Below are 16,868 nucleotides of genomic sequence, written 5' to 3' on the forward strand. Positions count from 1 at the left end.
ACCTCACTAGCTTATTCCTTACAAAGGGTTGCAAGTATTTTCCTCTAAAAACTCATGAATTAAGTGTATACTACACAAATATTCAACACATAAGAAATGAAAGTGATATTTATTGCAACTGAGGTTCTACATACTATCTCTAAATACCTGCAACAGTGAAAAATAGTGGAAAAAAGTCATCTCACTGGGCTAAGAGCAGATGCATAGGCAAGGAAGAAAGACAAATTCACATTTTGATTCACCTAGAAGTAATTCATTTTACAAACACAACAGGATCTTTGTCAACAGTGCACTGCTGATTCTGCTTTACTCTTTCCTGCACTTTGTCTCATCATACACAAACTGCAGCCTCTTCAAAAAAAACCCAAAGGACTACTTGATGGATATCCAGCATGCAAGTCTAACAGGGTCACATTTCCTAACTCTTAGCTGCGAGAGTAAACGAAGGTTTTTTTCCCCCCACAATTATTGAACTCTGCATACTTTTCCTATGTACCTGATATGACAGATTATCTAAGGCTTAATTATTAACTCTAGTAGTGTGAAAAAATGTATTTCCCATTGAGCAATACAGACTACTTACTGCCTTCCGTGTTATAAAGAGGCTTACAAGAAAAATTGCTATTTTTACTGGGTGAGACTAAATATAACTATTTTTTGACAAACTACAAGTAAATCAAATTACCAGCATGTTTTTCTGCCTTGATGTAATCAGAAGCTACTGAAGAGTACTTCACTTATGCTTATTATAATCCTTTGTAAACATCAATATAATTGCCAATCAAATTCTACATAAGATACCAACAGCTTCCGAGGTTCACCAGAGGAGAAGGGATTGTTAAGTTCTTGGATATTGTTTTATTGATATGAAGACCATTTAAATGCTAAGAAAAGTTTCTCTTAAAACAGTATTTTGTTTCACACTTACAAATAACTTCATATACAAACTGAAGCTATCCAACTTTTATTTTCTCTTCCATTAAGCAAAACTCTATGCATTACCAAAGATTTTTTCAAGACACGCATTCTTTGAACAATCTTGATGCAAGTGCAAGCAATATAAAGTAGAAAAGTTGCAACTTACTTCAGTCTGACTTGTAGATTATTTGCAAGCTCCTGTTTGGCAGTGGTACATTTCTGTTTAATATCTAACAGTTTTCTGTGATTAGTTAACATAATCATCAGCTGATTTGCATGACTCAAACACAGATCAGGCAGCACAGAAGGATCTTTCAAGTTCTCAGCTCTCTTCTGATTAGCCAAAAATCCCTAGAGTAAGAGAGATACGTTTTTTATATAAGCTCTATGACATTCAAAAAGTACAGAAGTGATCTATCTTCTCCGTAAGTATGCAAGCATTTCAATAAACTTACTGTAATCATGGAGAAGTATAACAGAATGCTACACAGACAAGTGTCAAAGTTGCTTTCTTTTCACTCTATAATCCAGTCCAAATAAATGTTATCTGATAGCTCTCTCCCAGTTACCGACACAACCCTGTAAAAACTACACACAACTAACCAACCCCTGTGAAAGATCACAAAAGTTAATGAAGCAGAAAAGCAGCTACTAGGATGGAGGGGATTAACCATTTAATTTATTAATTTATAATTATATTATTATTATATAATTAATATTAATATATTAATTTATTAGGGGGATTCTAATTTCTGTCAATAACCAGCCTGCTGACTGCTGGCATATGCAAGACGTATTCCTTAGCCCACAATAGTACTGAATATACTCTGAATTGATGTTACACCTCTTGCATACAGAAATTCATACATGAAACTAATTCAGATCACAGCTAGACATCTTATTTGCGCACAGGTGTTGGGCATTGCTAAGAATTATCTGTTGTGGTTTGTAACAGTGAGAGGCAAAACAGGGAAAATGGACTGCCTCACATAATCAGCCATCTAAGACTTGTTTACAGGAGGTGACATATATAAAGACACACAGAAGTGATGGTGAAGACAGAGGGCTGCTGGTATAACTGCTGTGCCAGGCTATTGACTGATGGAAACAGGGTGGTCCTTTAGGGAAGAAATTCGTATCATGCCTCTGACACGTTGCCTGAGCATCACAGTGATCACTACGCTTGTAGTTCTACAAACTTGTTTATTAAGCCTGTGTTTTCTTAGTAAAGAATTCAAAACCAGAAAATAGCTTTAAGCGCTTCTTTCCAAAGCTGAAATTGACAATAACCATATATATACCACATATAAAACTGCTGTAAAATGAAGTCACTATCATTGATTTGATAGGGAATTTAAAACAATCTTCTTACAAGATGTCAAAACACATTTGCAAAGCGTGCAATAAATATTTATATCCTAGTGAGAACAGCACAGAAATCAAAGTAAGTTTCAAACAAGTATATTAAGTACAGTGAAATAAAAGGAAGATACATACTGAACACTGAAGAGAATACTGAAGAGTCAATTGTTTACTTAACTCTAAGCAACTTATATACTGAATGAGTGAGGATCCTTTGGGAAACAAAAGGAGGCTGCAAACTTTTTAACTGTATGTATTATCCAAGCCAAGTGAACAGAAACCAGAAAAGGTGGGAATTAAGTTATTAAGAAGAGGACAGCTACACCAAAAGAACTTGGGCCATCTAGTCAAGATGATAAAGACACTGAAAAAAACATGCTGTGATATTCATTAGGGAATTGTTAAGCACCAAAATGAAAGGAGTATAGACATGAGATCATATAGGTTTGAACTAGTCAAGAATATCTTAATATCTGAGATTAACAGATGTTTATAAACATTAGAACAATCAGATTCTATACAACTTTGTAACAAAAGTAAAGATGTCATGAAAACAATTGCTTTTAAATAGCAGCTCAGTAAGCTTTCTAAAAGAATCACATGGCATAGAGCCTGAAGTTACACATAATTAAAGGCTGTGAGCTAGAAAATCCCTTCAGCTTTACCCCCAGTTCCATGAGGCTATTCATAAATTTGGGAATCTTTTGCCATTTCTGTACCTGTGGACTGATTTTTAAAATAAAATTTAAACTATAAAAGCACCAATAAATTGCGGAGAAATCCAGGATCTAAATAATCAATTGTTCGCACACGTTCTTGCCTTTCCAGCCCTGATCAGATGACTGGATTCATGACATGAGTATCACAGTCAAACTAAGAAGGATTCTGAAAAACAGGTATGATAATGCCTTCATGGATTTTTCCTAATGACTATTTCCAAATCAAAGCAGCAGCAATAAAAGAAACATTTAAAAACATTTTATACTGAAGTTCAAACAATATAATAAGCAGCTGAGACAACCCTGGATCACTATAAACCTACAAATGTAAGGTTTTCTTTAATGTAACAACAAGCAGGAAGAAAATAAAAGTACAGAATATGATAGTGACAAAGTCCTTTCCCCAAAACTTTAACTGAAAGAGAACAAGCCCAGAGTCAAGAATGCCATCTGCCAACCAGATTTTTTTTAAGTATGTTTAATAATCATAGAATACCAGGTTGGAAGAGACATCAAGCATTATCTGGTCCCAACCTTTCTTGGCAAAGCATGACCCAGGCTATATGGCCCAGCACTCTGTTCTAGATAGTGTCCAATACCGGAGAATTCACCTTCCCTGTCCAACTGAAATCTCCCCAGGAGTAACTTACACCCACTATCCCTCATCTCTTCCATGTGACACCTTGGAAAAAGGGAGTCTCCATCTTCTTCATAACCACCCTTTAAGCACTGAAACATGGTGATAAGTTCTCCCCTGAGCATTCTTCTCTCTAGGCCGAACAGACCTAGTTAGTGCTCACTCAGCCTTTACTTATACAGCAGGCTTCCCAGTCCTTTGATCGTCCCTTTCTTCTACAGCAGGGACCAAAACTGAACACAGCATTCCTGATGTGGCTTGGCAAGAGCTGAGCAGAGTGGGATAGTGACACCTTTATCTCTGCTAGCGATGCTCTTGTTGATGCAAACCAGCATCCTGTTCACTCTCTTTGCCACTGTTGCACACTGTTCGCTTATACTGAACTGCTTGTCCACCAGGACTTCCAGGTCCCTTTCCACAAAGCTGCTCCCCAACCAGGTAGATCCCAGCCCATGCTGCACTACTGGATTCTGTTTACCCAGGTGCAAGACCATACACTTGTCCTTTTTGAACTTCATTAGGTTCTTGTTAACTCACTCTTTCAGCCTATCAAGGTCATTCTGAAGGGTTGCTCCCCTTTCCAAAGTGTCCACTTCCCCACTCAGTTTGGTATCATTGGCAAGCTTGGTCAGGATACACTTGATCCCACCTGCCAGATCATTTATGAAGATATTAAACAGCACTGGGCCCAATATTGATCCCTAAGGGACCCCACTAGTCTAGACCATAATATGTCAGTTTCTCTATGAGGAGGCTGTAGGAAACCGTACTGAAATCCTTGGAGACACCCAGATAGAAAACGCCCACTGCTTACCCCACATCAATTAAGTAGACTGCTTTGCCTTAGAAGGTGATCAGGTTTGTCAAGCATCATTTACCCCTGGTCAAACTGTGCTGGCTTTTCCCAATCATGTGCTTCATTTGGCTTGTGATAGCCCCCACGATGATTCAGTCCATAACATTCCCAAGGACTGAAGACTGATGGACCTATAATTGCCTGGATCCTCCTTTGAGGAAAATGCAGATGACCCTTCTTGTAGATGGGTGTGACATTTGCCTTCTTCAATTCTCCTGGGACATCTCCCTATCTCCACAACTTCTCAAAGATTATGAAGAGTGGCCCTGCAACAGTGTTTGCCAGCACTCTTAAGAAGTAACTTCTATGAATCTAATTGATGGAAATGCATCTGAATGTAACAGAATGTTTTGAAATGCTACACTACAAATAGCGAAATTAGAAACACTAAATGAAATAAAGCACAAGAATATGTTAAAAAGGAGAAACTATGGGGCAGAATCACACTGAAAGATTAGTCTCCAAATTTTTAGAGGCATACTCTTACTACATACCGCCACCTACTGACCATAACTCTATATACTCATGTAACGAACTCCTGTTTCCACAAACAAAAAATCTTTTTGTTAATTTAACAAAGCAGCTTTCTACATTAAATGGGGGGGGGGGGGAAGGGGGGGCGAGGCAGAGATCAACTCTTGAACTATATAACTCAGGATGCAATTTTAATATAAAAGGCTGTTTAATGGTCAGTTAATTGCAAGGGCTTACTGAAAGCAAGAGAACTCTTAAGGCAGGCCCAGGATCAAGCAAATCAACAATGAGGCATTCTAGCAGCAAATCACTTGTTCCGTGGAATCAGGTTAGTTTAAAATTTAATAATGAAACTGAAGCTGGAGTAGAAAGTCAACTCAAATTCTGGATAGAACATCAGCTTTTTCTGGCCTCGGGAAAAGAAGCCTGCCTACAGCTTCCAATGAAAATACTGCCAATGGAATTACACTAAGATGCTCCGTATCCTTGTTCTATAAAATACCTTCACTTTATTCTTTACGAACACAAACAGTTCTCTGCTGGAACGTTTGATGCAAAGTAAAATTGTATGATTTTTCTTTTCTTACTCATCCAGAGGAAACTTAATTTCTAAAAAAAAAAAAAAACCCAAACACAAAAACACCCACAAAAAAAACCCAAACAACAACAAAAGCAAACAAACAAAAAATTAACAGAAACAACACCATATACTGATGTATCTCAGAAGCCAGCAAATTTATACTGGTGCTTTTACGAAAATGCTTATTGGCCAAATTGGAATGAAACAGATTTCATATAACCAAGAGAATGTCATCAGAAATATTCTAATTATAAAAATACACAGCTTAATACCCAATTGACAAAGTTGCAGAGAACTACAGCTCTGCATGTTCCTAGTGCATTAAGTCTAGGATATTTTAAGAAAGACATTTTTATTTTGTAGAATGACTTTTTCCCCAACATAGCTAAAATGACATAAATAAAAGCCCTAAATTTAAAGTTCCGGTGCTGTCCATCACTGTGTTGCATTTTCAGCTAATTAGATATTTTTTAAAAAGTATTTAAATTAATATTGTACCTGGAATTATGAGCTGAAACCACAAGTACAAGGAGTAAAAACTACCAATATTTAAATGTCAAATTATTATGACTATAGCACCTTTATGAGCACCTCCACTCTATTATGCTGAAAACTATCTTGCATTAAGAAATGCAAATGTTTCATTGCAATCAGCATTCCCATATCAAAAATCTGCTATTTTCCAATGCTGCACACACAAATGTGTATTACCTGAGCAAGTTCTTTTTGTTCATTCACCAGTCTGCTGCAGCTTGCTATCATCTGGTCTAATGCATAGAGCCTATCCTCGAGGCCTTTAATAGCCTTCATGTTCTGATTATCTAGTTTGGCGATAGTTTGGCGACATTCTGCCAGAAAGGGTTGGATGATCCTTGGATCAAGCTGGAAAAAAGGGGAAATAGAAAAATGTTTATTAGCAGTTGACATGCTGAAAGGTGATGCGAGCTATTTAAATGCATTTTTATCATCTTCATATTTATTTTTAATAACATGTACCTACATCTGTTATCTGTTTCAAAATTCTGAGTTAATGTGTCTGAGCATTTTACATCACAGCATGAACTTCTTTGAAGTATTCCAAGCAAACCGTCACAGAAATCAGGATGCTTACAAGGGGAAGGGACATTAGTTGTGGGTGCAAGGCAGGGTGCTGGGGGAAGAAGCAGTTTAAAGGTAACAGGCACAGTTTATCCTGGAAAAGAGTCCATACACCTAAAATCAAAAGAAATGATGAATGCGACTTAGTGGGAAGAGCAGTAGGAAGGGTAATGAGAAAAAGCTGTAAGACTCATTACCCTTTTCCTACTGAATTAATGCTTTTATTGACTGGTTAGATAAACAGATCAGTTCTAAGCAACTTTTTGCTTATGTTTCTCCTAATAAAACCACATTTTAAAAAATTATTTAATCATGTTCCTTCACAGGTCTTTATCCAGAAATTACACAATGGTTTGGGTTGGAAGTGACCTTACAGATCATCTGTTCCACACCCCCTGCCATGGGCAAGGGCACCTTCCACTAGACCAGGGTGCTCTAAGCCCCATCCAGCCTGGCTTTGAACACTTCCAGGGATGGGGCAGCCACAACTTTGCTGGGCAACCTGTTCCAGCATCTCACCTCTTAATGTCTGAAATGTTTAAGAGGCTACCAAAGTTCACAGATACTAAGAGTGGCACTTCAAGTTTCACTAGGAGAACAGTGAGAGTCTTTGTTTCCTTAGTTCTAGAATTAACACAGGTAATTACAACAGCTTATGTAAAAGACAGTCTAAGCCTAGAATATATTATTTAGAAACACATTAAGAGTCATAAGGTGTTAGCAGAATGTGAACAAATTTATCCAAAATAGTTATGTATGTCATCTATTACATTAGGATATAGTGAAATGGGCAATATCCTGTGAGGTCACACTAACAGTCATAACATTCTATCTACTGTATAAAAGCTTTCACATATAGCACTTTTGCTTTCTGGAAAGGCCCCTCTGGGGTATAGAGAGAGGAAAAACATTACAAAGTAAGGAGCAACATAAAGTATAGCACTTCCATTCTCTTCAAACAAACAAAGCCTCCAAAACAAACAAACAGAAGACAACAAAAAGTACTGAAAACTAGCAATCAGCCCCAAATAAGTAAATAATGCTACTATTAATGTCACAAAACAGCAAAGGCTAATTTTTAGTATGCTATGAATGGCCTTATGAATCTTGGTGTTTCTCAAGTAAGTAGTCCAACTTCAAGAACCAGTAATAGTCTCTGGGATTAAACCAGACTGCTTTTATAGGATGATCTTCATTGCCATCCTATTCAGGATTGCCTCCCCGCGGCAGTCTGAATTTCTCCACTGCAGCATCCAGAACAGTTTAAGAGACAAAATACTCAAGAATGATACGGTGGGTTTATTTTTACCTTCATAAACTAATTGTGTTCTTTCTACTAAGAAAACCTATTCCTCTTATTCCACCTTTCATTTTGTTCATCCATTCTTTTTATCCCATCCTTGACCCTAATCGCATCTGTAGCACTCAGCTCTACTTTCACTGGTAAAATAATATTGTTCTCATCTTTAATACTCTCCTCCTTTTTGAGCCTTTTATTTGAGTGGCTATGACAGCACTTAACTGAAACATCTGTTTAGCTCCTACTTAACCCACTGTTTTTATTGCAGCCTAGGTTTCTGTAATTAGAAGTGTCATTTCATAGCAACACCTACAGGCTAGAAGAATCACCCAACAGCACCCTCCTCAACACAGGCAGTCTTGGAAGTATCGAAGGTATAAAGCTCATACACTCTGATGCTTTGAACTTCATTAAATCTTACCTGAATTCAGAGTTTCAAATAAGAATTGCAATCACAAGCCATTTGTATAGTTCATATTTCCAAGAAGGAAAGGGCATGGGGAGAATGCAGGAAAAACGAGAGAAAATAAATTAGTGCCATTTTATTCTGACTTGCTTTGTTAAGGTGTGATCTCAAGTAAATATTAAAAGAACAACTGTGTTGCAGATATTTATTATTTTCTTTTCCTTTTCAGCTAAAGGCCAATTCTGTTTTCAAGTTAATTCTAAATAAGTGGTAGTTAATGGTTCAATTCTTTGTCTGTGCAGCTATCAAAACAGAGAAAATTAATATTTCCTAAGGAAAACTACAAACTATCACATTACTTCTAAGTTTTTTGGGTTTTTTTGTGAACCAGAACAGATCAAGAATGATCATTCACAGTTGTTCTGGTGGTGGGCAGAATAGTCTGACCACAGCATTTTCTGCTTATACCAAGAAAACAGACAGAAACTTCACTTCTGCAGAAGCCATCATTTTTTCCTTACAAAACTCAGCTTAAGTTACAAAACAATCACAACAGTTGTAACAAAGGACTTCTGACAAGTCTTCTAAGGCAAGAACAGGAAAGCACAGTTACAAGATAGCCTCTCTACAACATGTGATACATGTCAGATAAGACTACAAACTGATCAAAAAAGGTAAAGTAAGTATTTAACTAAAGCAAGTTTCATTTTTTTCTTCTCCTTTTTGTATCTTTTCCTGGTTTTGGCTGGGATAGAGTTAATTTTCTTCCTAGTAGATGGTGCAGTGCTGCAGCTTTATTTAGTCTGAGAAAAATGCTGATAACACACCAGTGTTGTAGTTGTTGCTAAGTAATGCTTACCCTGATCAAGGACTTTTCAGTCTCTCATGCTCTGCCAGTGAGGAGGGGCACAAGAAGCTGGGAGGGAACAGAGAGCACCTAACCCAAACTGGCCAAAGGGGCATTCCATATCACAGAACATCATGCCCAGTACGGAAACTGGGGTGAAGTTGGTTGCGAGCCACCAACTGATGCTTGGGGACAGGTTGGGCATTGCCCAGCAGGATGTGAGCAACCGTACTGTGCATTCCTTGTTCTTTTAGGGTTTTGTTTTTCTCTCCCTTTTTGTTGTTTCCCTTTTGATTACAATTATTATAACATTTTATTGCAATTATTAAGCTGTTCATATCAACCCACTGGTTTTACCTTCTTTTTCATTCTCCCCATCCCACCAGGTTGTGGAGAGTGAAAGAATGAGCAAGCTGCTGCGTGGTACTTAGTTGCCAGATTGGTGTAAACCACCTTTAAGTATCACTATAATTTATTTGGAAGCAACCGTTTAATGTCTGTCTCAAAATACTGATTTTTAAGAGACATTACATTTGTGCCCTGTTAATATTACATAGAAAGTAAATATTTTCCTCACACAACTGAACTACTGAGCTTTGTTATTCTTGCTTTGAACTAGCAGAAAGCACCTTGTGGCATAACTGCACAAACAGGAAAGAGAATTGTCTCAGGACTTCAGCAATTAGGAAGATTTTCCCATAAAAAATGGAGTACCGTTTTCACTACAGAAAAACACTTGTCAAGTCTAATCTTAGCCTTTGCTGTAGTACTAAAATTTAGACAGCTCTAGATCTTAGGCAGCCCTTGATATTAAACCCAATTCTCCAAATTTTAACAGAATTGAAAAAAAAAAAAAAAATCAGTGTACAAAACTGACCAAATCATAATGTTCCCTAAAACATATGGGCATTAGACATAACTGAGACAGTGTTACAGTCCTACCTTGCAGAGGAAATAAAGTGTCAAAGACAACAGAAATTGTTTTCTTTGTTCAGAGTATATTGAGTTGTAATAGTATAAAGTTATACATACGCATGTAAGGTTTGACAATGTAAGAAACATAAGCTACAGTGAAAGCAAAGGAAGAAAGTCTCTAGGCAAAAAAGATTTTAAAAGGTTATAATGCTCACTGGTTAAAATAATCATTTGGAAAGTATAGAAAGTGAGCAATGTTTTATTCTACCAGCAGCAGAAATACATACTGACATGCTGGACTCCTTTGAGTACATTGGTATCAACTAATAAAGTATGCAGGTATCAAAATTTATCACAATTAACCACACTAACTAAGGCTTCCGTATTCTTAACACAAAAAGCATTCACTTTGGCACACAAAAATCTTTACTTTCACTGAAAGCATAATTTCTATGAAAAAGACAACAGATGTCAAGTCACTTTGCTTAGATGCTGCAAGAAGCTACTGGCTTTCCAACAGGAATGGCTATTTAAGAAACAAACTGGATAACATGCACTCATTGTGAACTTAATACATTTTCCTAAAGGTCAAATTCTTAACAGCCAAGAACTCTGAAAATACTTTGCACGCTCACATCCATCCCTAGTCTCTGCTCTGATCTCCATTCAGAAAGCTAGCTGAGAAATGACAAGTTACAAGAAGCTGGAAAAGCAACATTCAATGCAATATAATTTGATTTTTAAAAAACTGTTAACTTACCCTGCTCATAGAATCAAAACATTTTCTGACCAGTGATTCAACATCATTAGGTCTATCTTGAACATTTATCCAGTCTAATAAAGACACATTGAAAGAAGGCTGATCATCATCTTTCAATTCTACTGATGTTTCATTGTCCTGGACAGTAGCATTTTGACCAGATTCCTTATCATCTTTTACATTTTCAGGATCTGTGCCTTCCAAAGCTGAATGTTCAACTGACTTGCAAAATGAGGCTAACATTGATTTACTGTTCACTTTAGATATATCAGAATCAAGCACCAATTCAGGAGATTTCCCATCCTCAGTTTCTTCACTTTCTGCCCCTCCATGCTCAGCTGAAGAATCCAATCTTCCTAAACACTCTCTGTAACTATGTCTTGTTAGGCACTCCAGCAGTGGTATCTTGGCCATTATAGAAACAGCAGAACCCAAGCTTTTTTTTAGAAGGGTGAAGAAAAAAAAAAAAAAAAAAAAAAAAAAAGGAAATCAGTACCTAGCAGCCAGTGTGACAAAAACTTAGATACACACCACCCCCCCATATGTATGTGCTCAGTATCAACAGTATGGGAAGACAGCTAAAGAAGGTACAATTTTTGTTCTCTTTCACTGCTTTAAACTTTTAAACTTTCAAGTTAACTTATATTTACAATGTAAACAGTTTGATTAACTGAGACATCCCCCCTTCTTTTTTTTTAACCACACAACAGGGACTTTAGGTTTCCAGCCTGCATAAATACCAATGCTTGCTGGCAATACCTGAGTGTCCTCCGGCCAACTACTTTTGCAGAGTTTGAATAGTTTCTATATATTGGTAAAAGCTACGAAGTTAAATTTCTTCTTTTTTTAAAAAAAGAAGCATATTTCTGTTTTATTTAAGTATCCACCATCCACTTACATTCTCTTAGGCAAAGCACTCCTATAAATACCATAACACCAAACAATAATGTCCAGAAAAATGTCAAAGATCTTCCTTGAAGTAACATCCAGCCTGCAGGACACAAGTATACATACATACGCACACACACTCCCAAAGTTATACATATACACCCAAAGTTTGTGTTATGACTCCATACTTTCACCACAGATCATCATTCTTAATATCTGCTCACGTGTATTAAAAACCAATTAATTGAAAAGTGCAAATATGCATTTTAACAAGTTGATTAATGTTTAAATTTAATCATCTAGCTGTTTCTGCTGCACATTTGGAAGCACTCCAGCTCTTAAACAGCTGTTCATTAATGAGCATATCTTCCACATAATTTAATGCAGGTTTCTGTATGCTGACAAGTACAAGGAAAAAATGTCAGTTAAAAAAGTGACTAGCATAGAACAGAAACAATGTCCTCCGTGACACATAATCAAATAAATACATGCTTGATTAATCAGACCACACATACAATACTCAGTAAGTTTAAAATGCAGTAACTTTGGATACCGAGACTGAATTTAATGGCAAACCTACTGTGTAAGTTTCAACTTGATATCATCTATGGACTGCAAATAGCTTGAATATACATTTTCAAACTTGAAAAGTAGTTTTTGGTAAGAGTATGTACAGTCTTCCAAGTTGGCCATTATGGCAGCCCAGCCTTGATGCTGAAGATGTTCATCATGTACAAGACCTTCACAAAAGGAGCAAAGTTTCTTGGCAACCTCATACATTTCCTAGGGGAAAATAAAATAAAAAAATATATAAAAAAAAATCCATCAAAATGCAAATCACTTCAGGTTATTACTGTGGTAACTATATGAAATGTTACAGTGAGACATTTAGAAAATACTAACATGGAAAGTGTTAAATTTAGATAGCTGAAAAAGCTGTACACATTAAAACTTCATAAAAAATAACAAAAAATTATTCTAAATTAAACAATTAGATGAAAAAATTGTGGATTGTTTACTGAGAAATATCTTCAAAACAGGCAGGTGAAAGCTGCAGTTACAAAAAAGCTTATAAAATTAAATGTTGCTAACATAAAATATTCAGTGCACACATACATGAATGCTTGCATTAATCTGAGAGAAGGAGCTGGCAAACAAGGTCCATTAAGGAGAAAACTATTGATGAAACAGGCAGAAGCTCATAACAAGACAGTCTACTGCAGGATCAGTCAGCAGAAGCGCAGGTGCATCAGTTGCAAGAGATGCATGAGGAAAACAGCAGGGCAGATAATTAATTGAAGTCTTCCACTGATTAATAAACCAGATGCAACATGATGAGAAGCAGTGCAGAGCGTCCCCCAAACTCTAAATATACCCTGAAAACTTTGTATATGCAAACTAATGTGGGAGCTTTCCTGTTAAAGAACTGGATGACATAAAGCCATTTTACTAAAAGGGTAATAAACGACATCCAACAAGGCAGAGTTAAAATACAGACCTACCTATAGCAAGCACCATAGCTTACTGAAAGTGCACTATCACCAATGCCTACTATATTAAATTCCAAGGTTTTAACTAGTAGGAAGAGTAACTAAGTTTATCAACTTTAAGAAAACAGGCTGTCCCCCTCAAAGGGCCTACTACCCAAATGTTGAAATGAGAAAGTAAAACAAAATTCACACAATAAATTCTTCAGTTTGATACTTTGTCAGTAACATACTACATGGGATATATTCTCCTGAGCATACCTGTGTGTTGGGGTTTAGTATCTACCTATCCTCCAAGATAGAAAATCTTTTTTGCTGGTGGAGCATACTTTTAAACTAGGACTGTATGTACATAACTTTCCTCTGCTGTAGTACATATAAGAAAACCATGCAAGGAGAAACAGGTTATACAAATACAGTGAAAAAGCAGTGTTAAAAACCTAACACATCAGTATACTTCAGAATGCATTTGCTGCTGACCACATGGTTAGCAGCACATACGCATATCCAAAAAAATTTAGAGCCCAAGAACACTTAAATTCCTGAAACAAACCACAAAACAGCAGAGCATTTTATCCATATGTTTCAGAATTATTACTGATAAAACCTGAAAGCTTTGAAGACCCTCTCTTTTGTTAAAAGTCCAGGGTTTGTCTCAAGAAGCAAGACAAAATTCCATTGTCCTTCAAATCACTGGTATCTAACCTACCAGCATATGAACAATGAATATAGAAACTTACTCATACATGCAAGTTCAAGGAAATCAAAATTTACTACAAATTTCTATCACTTCATAGCAAAGATGGCATTTGTTGTCTTGTTTTCTAAACTTTGGTCACATCTGCTGCATGAGATCTCACTTCCCAGGTCAAAATCAACCAATAAAACAACTGGGACAGCATACAGACAGTGCTGAAATCTGCAAGTGATTTTTTTCAGACTACCTCCAATTACTGCTTCCTCAATTATATTACAATCCAAACAAAGAGGCTGGCTTACCCTAAGATGTACAAAAAAATACACAAAAAGTATGAAGCTGAAACGGTAACTGAATGTCCCCACTGTGTTCTAATGTATGTCCTGGGAACGTACACAAGCATTTTACTTTCAGCTCACAAACCCTAGTCTCTTCCCAAGTCACCCTTCCTCCAAACTACTGGCAATAATTCCAGAAGTGAGAGCATATCTAGAAACACACATTAGTTTAAAGACTAAAACTATATAATCCTTCTACAAAATAAAAAACGATCATACAGTCTCTTTATGCATTTTTTTCAAGAGAGCATCACAGTTTACTGAGGAAAGTAAAGACTGGACTTCTCTCACCTTCAAACAAAAAAAAAAAAAAAACAACACGTTTCTTTAGAAGACCTGCATAGAGGCTTTTTCTTAGTTCTATTTTTCTTTAGACAAACTCACTTAGCATTGCACAGCTCTAATGCCTCACAAGGAAATTTATGTGCCAGATATGACCAGACCTTCCACCCTAAGACATATTCCTAACCAGTGGCCAATATTTGCTTTTTTAATACATTTACTTCTCACATTCACAGTGGAAGTCAAAAGTTAGGTTGTCCTATTAAGCTTTATTATATGTCATTCTTGATGCTGACTTGAAAACTCAAGTGTTGTCAACTTCAGATTTTAGTTTTAACTCTGGTTGTTTTCTCAATAAAATACTTTCAAACACAAACCAGAATTCATAAGTTAACAAATTTGGGGGGGGGGGGGGGGGGGGGGCGGGGAAGGGGATGGATCATCACAACTGAGATTGCTTCTTACACTGTTGATGATCAGCACTGACAACTCTGCATCTAGGAGGCTAGCCTGTGGCGATTTACACAATTTAACCAAACCAGAAGCCTGTGAACCAACTCCTAGAAAAGTAAATTATTTCCCAGAGCAGCAAATTAGTATATATTTTTTTAGAAACCATGTGACAGAAGGGCATTCTAATAAGTGTCAGGATTTGCCATTTGACAAAATATTTGTTGTATTTATTATTTGTCAGAGATATGCCCAAAGGAACTGTTACATAAAAGTAAAAATACCCCAATGTCATCTAAGTATTCAACCAGGTATTCACTGTCAGATGAGCCACAGCTCCTTTTTGTTTTAATGTCCCCTGTGTATACAACAAATCCCCTTGTGAAAACATCATAAATACGATACTGAGAGAAAAAAAGACTTCCTGAACTATTTAGAGCTCAAAACAAGCTAACATTTAGCTCAAAATTAATTAGCTTGAAAACATAAAGGTTCTTTTAAATAACATGCTTTCAAAGTTACCTGTAAACTAATAGATTACAAGTGAAGCTGTACAACTAAAGAGACATGGCTGTTTCAGGGCACATATGCAGGATATTACAACAGCATAACTTATTCCCACCCTTCCGAAGTTATTTTTATATCTGTATCCCATGTGCCAAAGAATTCTCTTGGGTGGGAGGGAGGGAGAGAGGTAGGGCAAGTGGTAGAATTCTATTTACATAGATGAACCTGAATGCAACTAGAGTACGCAAGAACTCAGTACTGCTTTTAATTCTGGTTTCTTAGGCAGTGTCATGAAATAAGCTCATTACTTTCAAACAGTAAAGAATATTACTCTGAATTCTAGGAGACCAAGTAGTAGATGTTTCTAACAAAGTTCAAACCACGTGGAATAACTATCAGAACTGTTTCAGTCTTAGACTATACTAAGCAGATAACAGTTCAGGGAACAAAAATAGTGTTAGATCATTATTTTCTAATGCTGCATGGAGGATTCAAGAAGAAAACACAGTTTCAGTCAAACTTACAAGCCTGTTTTCAAAATGTGAGGGTGTGCAGCAAGAAAATGAAGTGGTAAAGCATTCTGCTTTCCTTGGAAGTAGCCATATAGCTTGAAAGAAATTAAGAAATTAAAAGCTACATAGGTAACGTCTTTCATATCATTCTATCACTACTGAAATACATCTTCAAGTGATTTGGTTTGCTCTTCCTAACACGCCCATAGACAACATTTCTGGAGAAACCTCCTAAGGCTACTTTAGAAGGATCAACACCAATCTATTTCACATAACTGGTTATGTCTGCATGCAGAAAAGAATTAAGTAGCTCTCTCCTAAATTAATAAAGTTTAAAAATCTGATTATGTCAAGCATATAAATAAAGGCGTGCAACTCAACATATGTTTTAACACTTCTGAGTAAAGTTCCCAGCTCCAGCAGAGAAAATGAAACCTGCCTAACCAGCAGGCTTGCTTCTGTCATTGATTTTTCACAGATCTACATGCAGAGTAATTGGCAGACACCCAACGGATCACAAAGTATGAAAATTACCTTCAGTTCCCTTTTAGAGCTACACCCATCTTACTCAGTTATACCAGCATACCTAGGACACTGACAGCTTCACCGTACCACTGGAAAAGGGACCTCAAGATGCATCACTACAAGTACAAGACTAGACAAACCTAGGCTAATCTAAACTTGCTGTTACGTTGAAGAGTAAATGGAAGCATCTTCACTTCCTAATTTGTCAAGAAATTCACAGGCCCACCAGAAAGATTTCTATCTTTGGCTGGCTGCTTTAACAGAATGTTTACTTCAATTACTTCCTTCAATCATCATAATTTAAAATTTA

At 36.6% G+C, this 16,868-nt stretch overlaps 1 protein-coding gene across 8 annotated transcripts in view; it reads right to left on the minus strand.

Annotated features, from left to right (window-relative positions):
- RB1CC1 (RB1 inducible coiled-coil 1) overlaps positions 1–16,868 on the minus strand; it is a 76,648-nt gene that overhangs the window by 35,567 nt on the left and 24,213 nt on the right. For 7 of the 8 annotated variants that reach the window (XM_080609934.1, XM_080609937.1, XM_080609938.1 and 4 more), the window contains 4 exons: positions 12,341–12,543; positions 10,873–11,308; positions 6,258–6,428; positions 1,085–1,269 (listed from right to left, as the gene is read on the minus strand). In XM_080609934.1, the coding sequence (XP_080466060.1) occupies positions 1,085–1,269; positions 6,258–6,428; positions 10,873–11,308; positions 12,341–12,543 (995 nt within the window). The other variant, XM_080609940.1, reaches the window with a different exon arrangement.

Source organism: Psittacula echo (assembly GCF_963264785.1).
Source record: "Psittacula echo genome assembly, chromosome: 2".
NCBI classification, from domain to species: Eukaryota; Metazoa; Chordata; class Aves; order Psittaciformes; family Psittacidae; genus Psittacula; species Psittacula echo.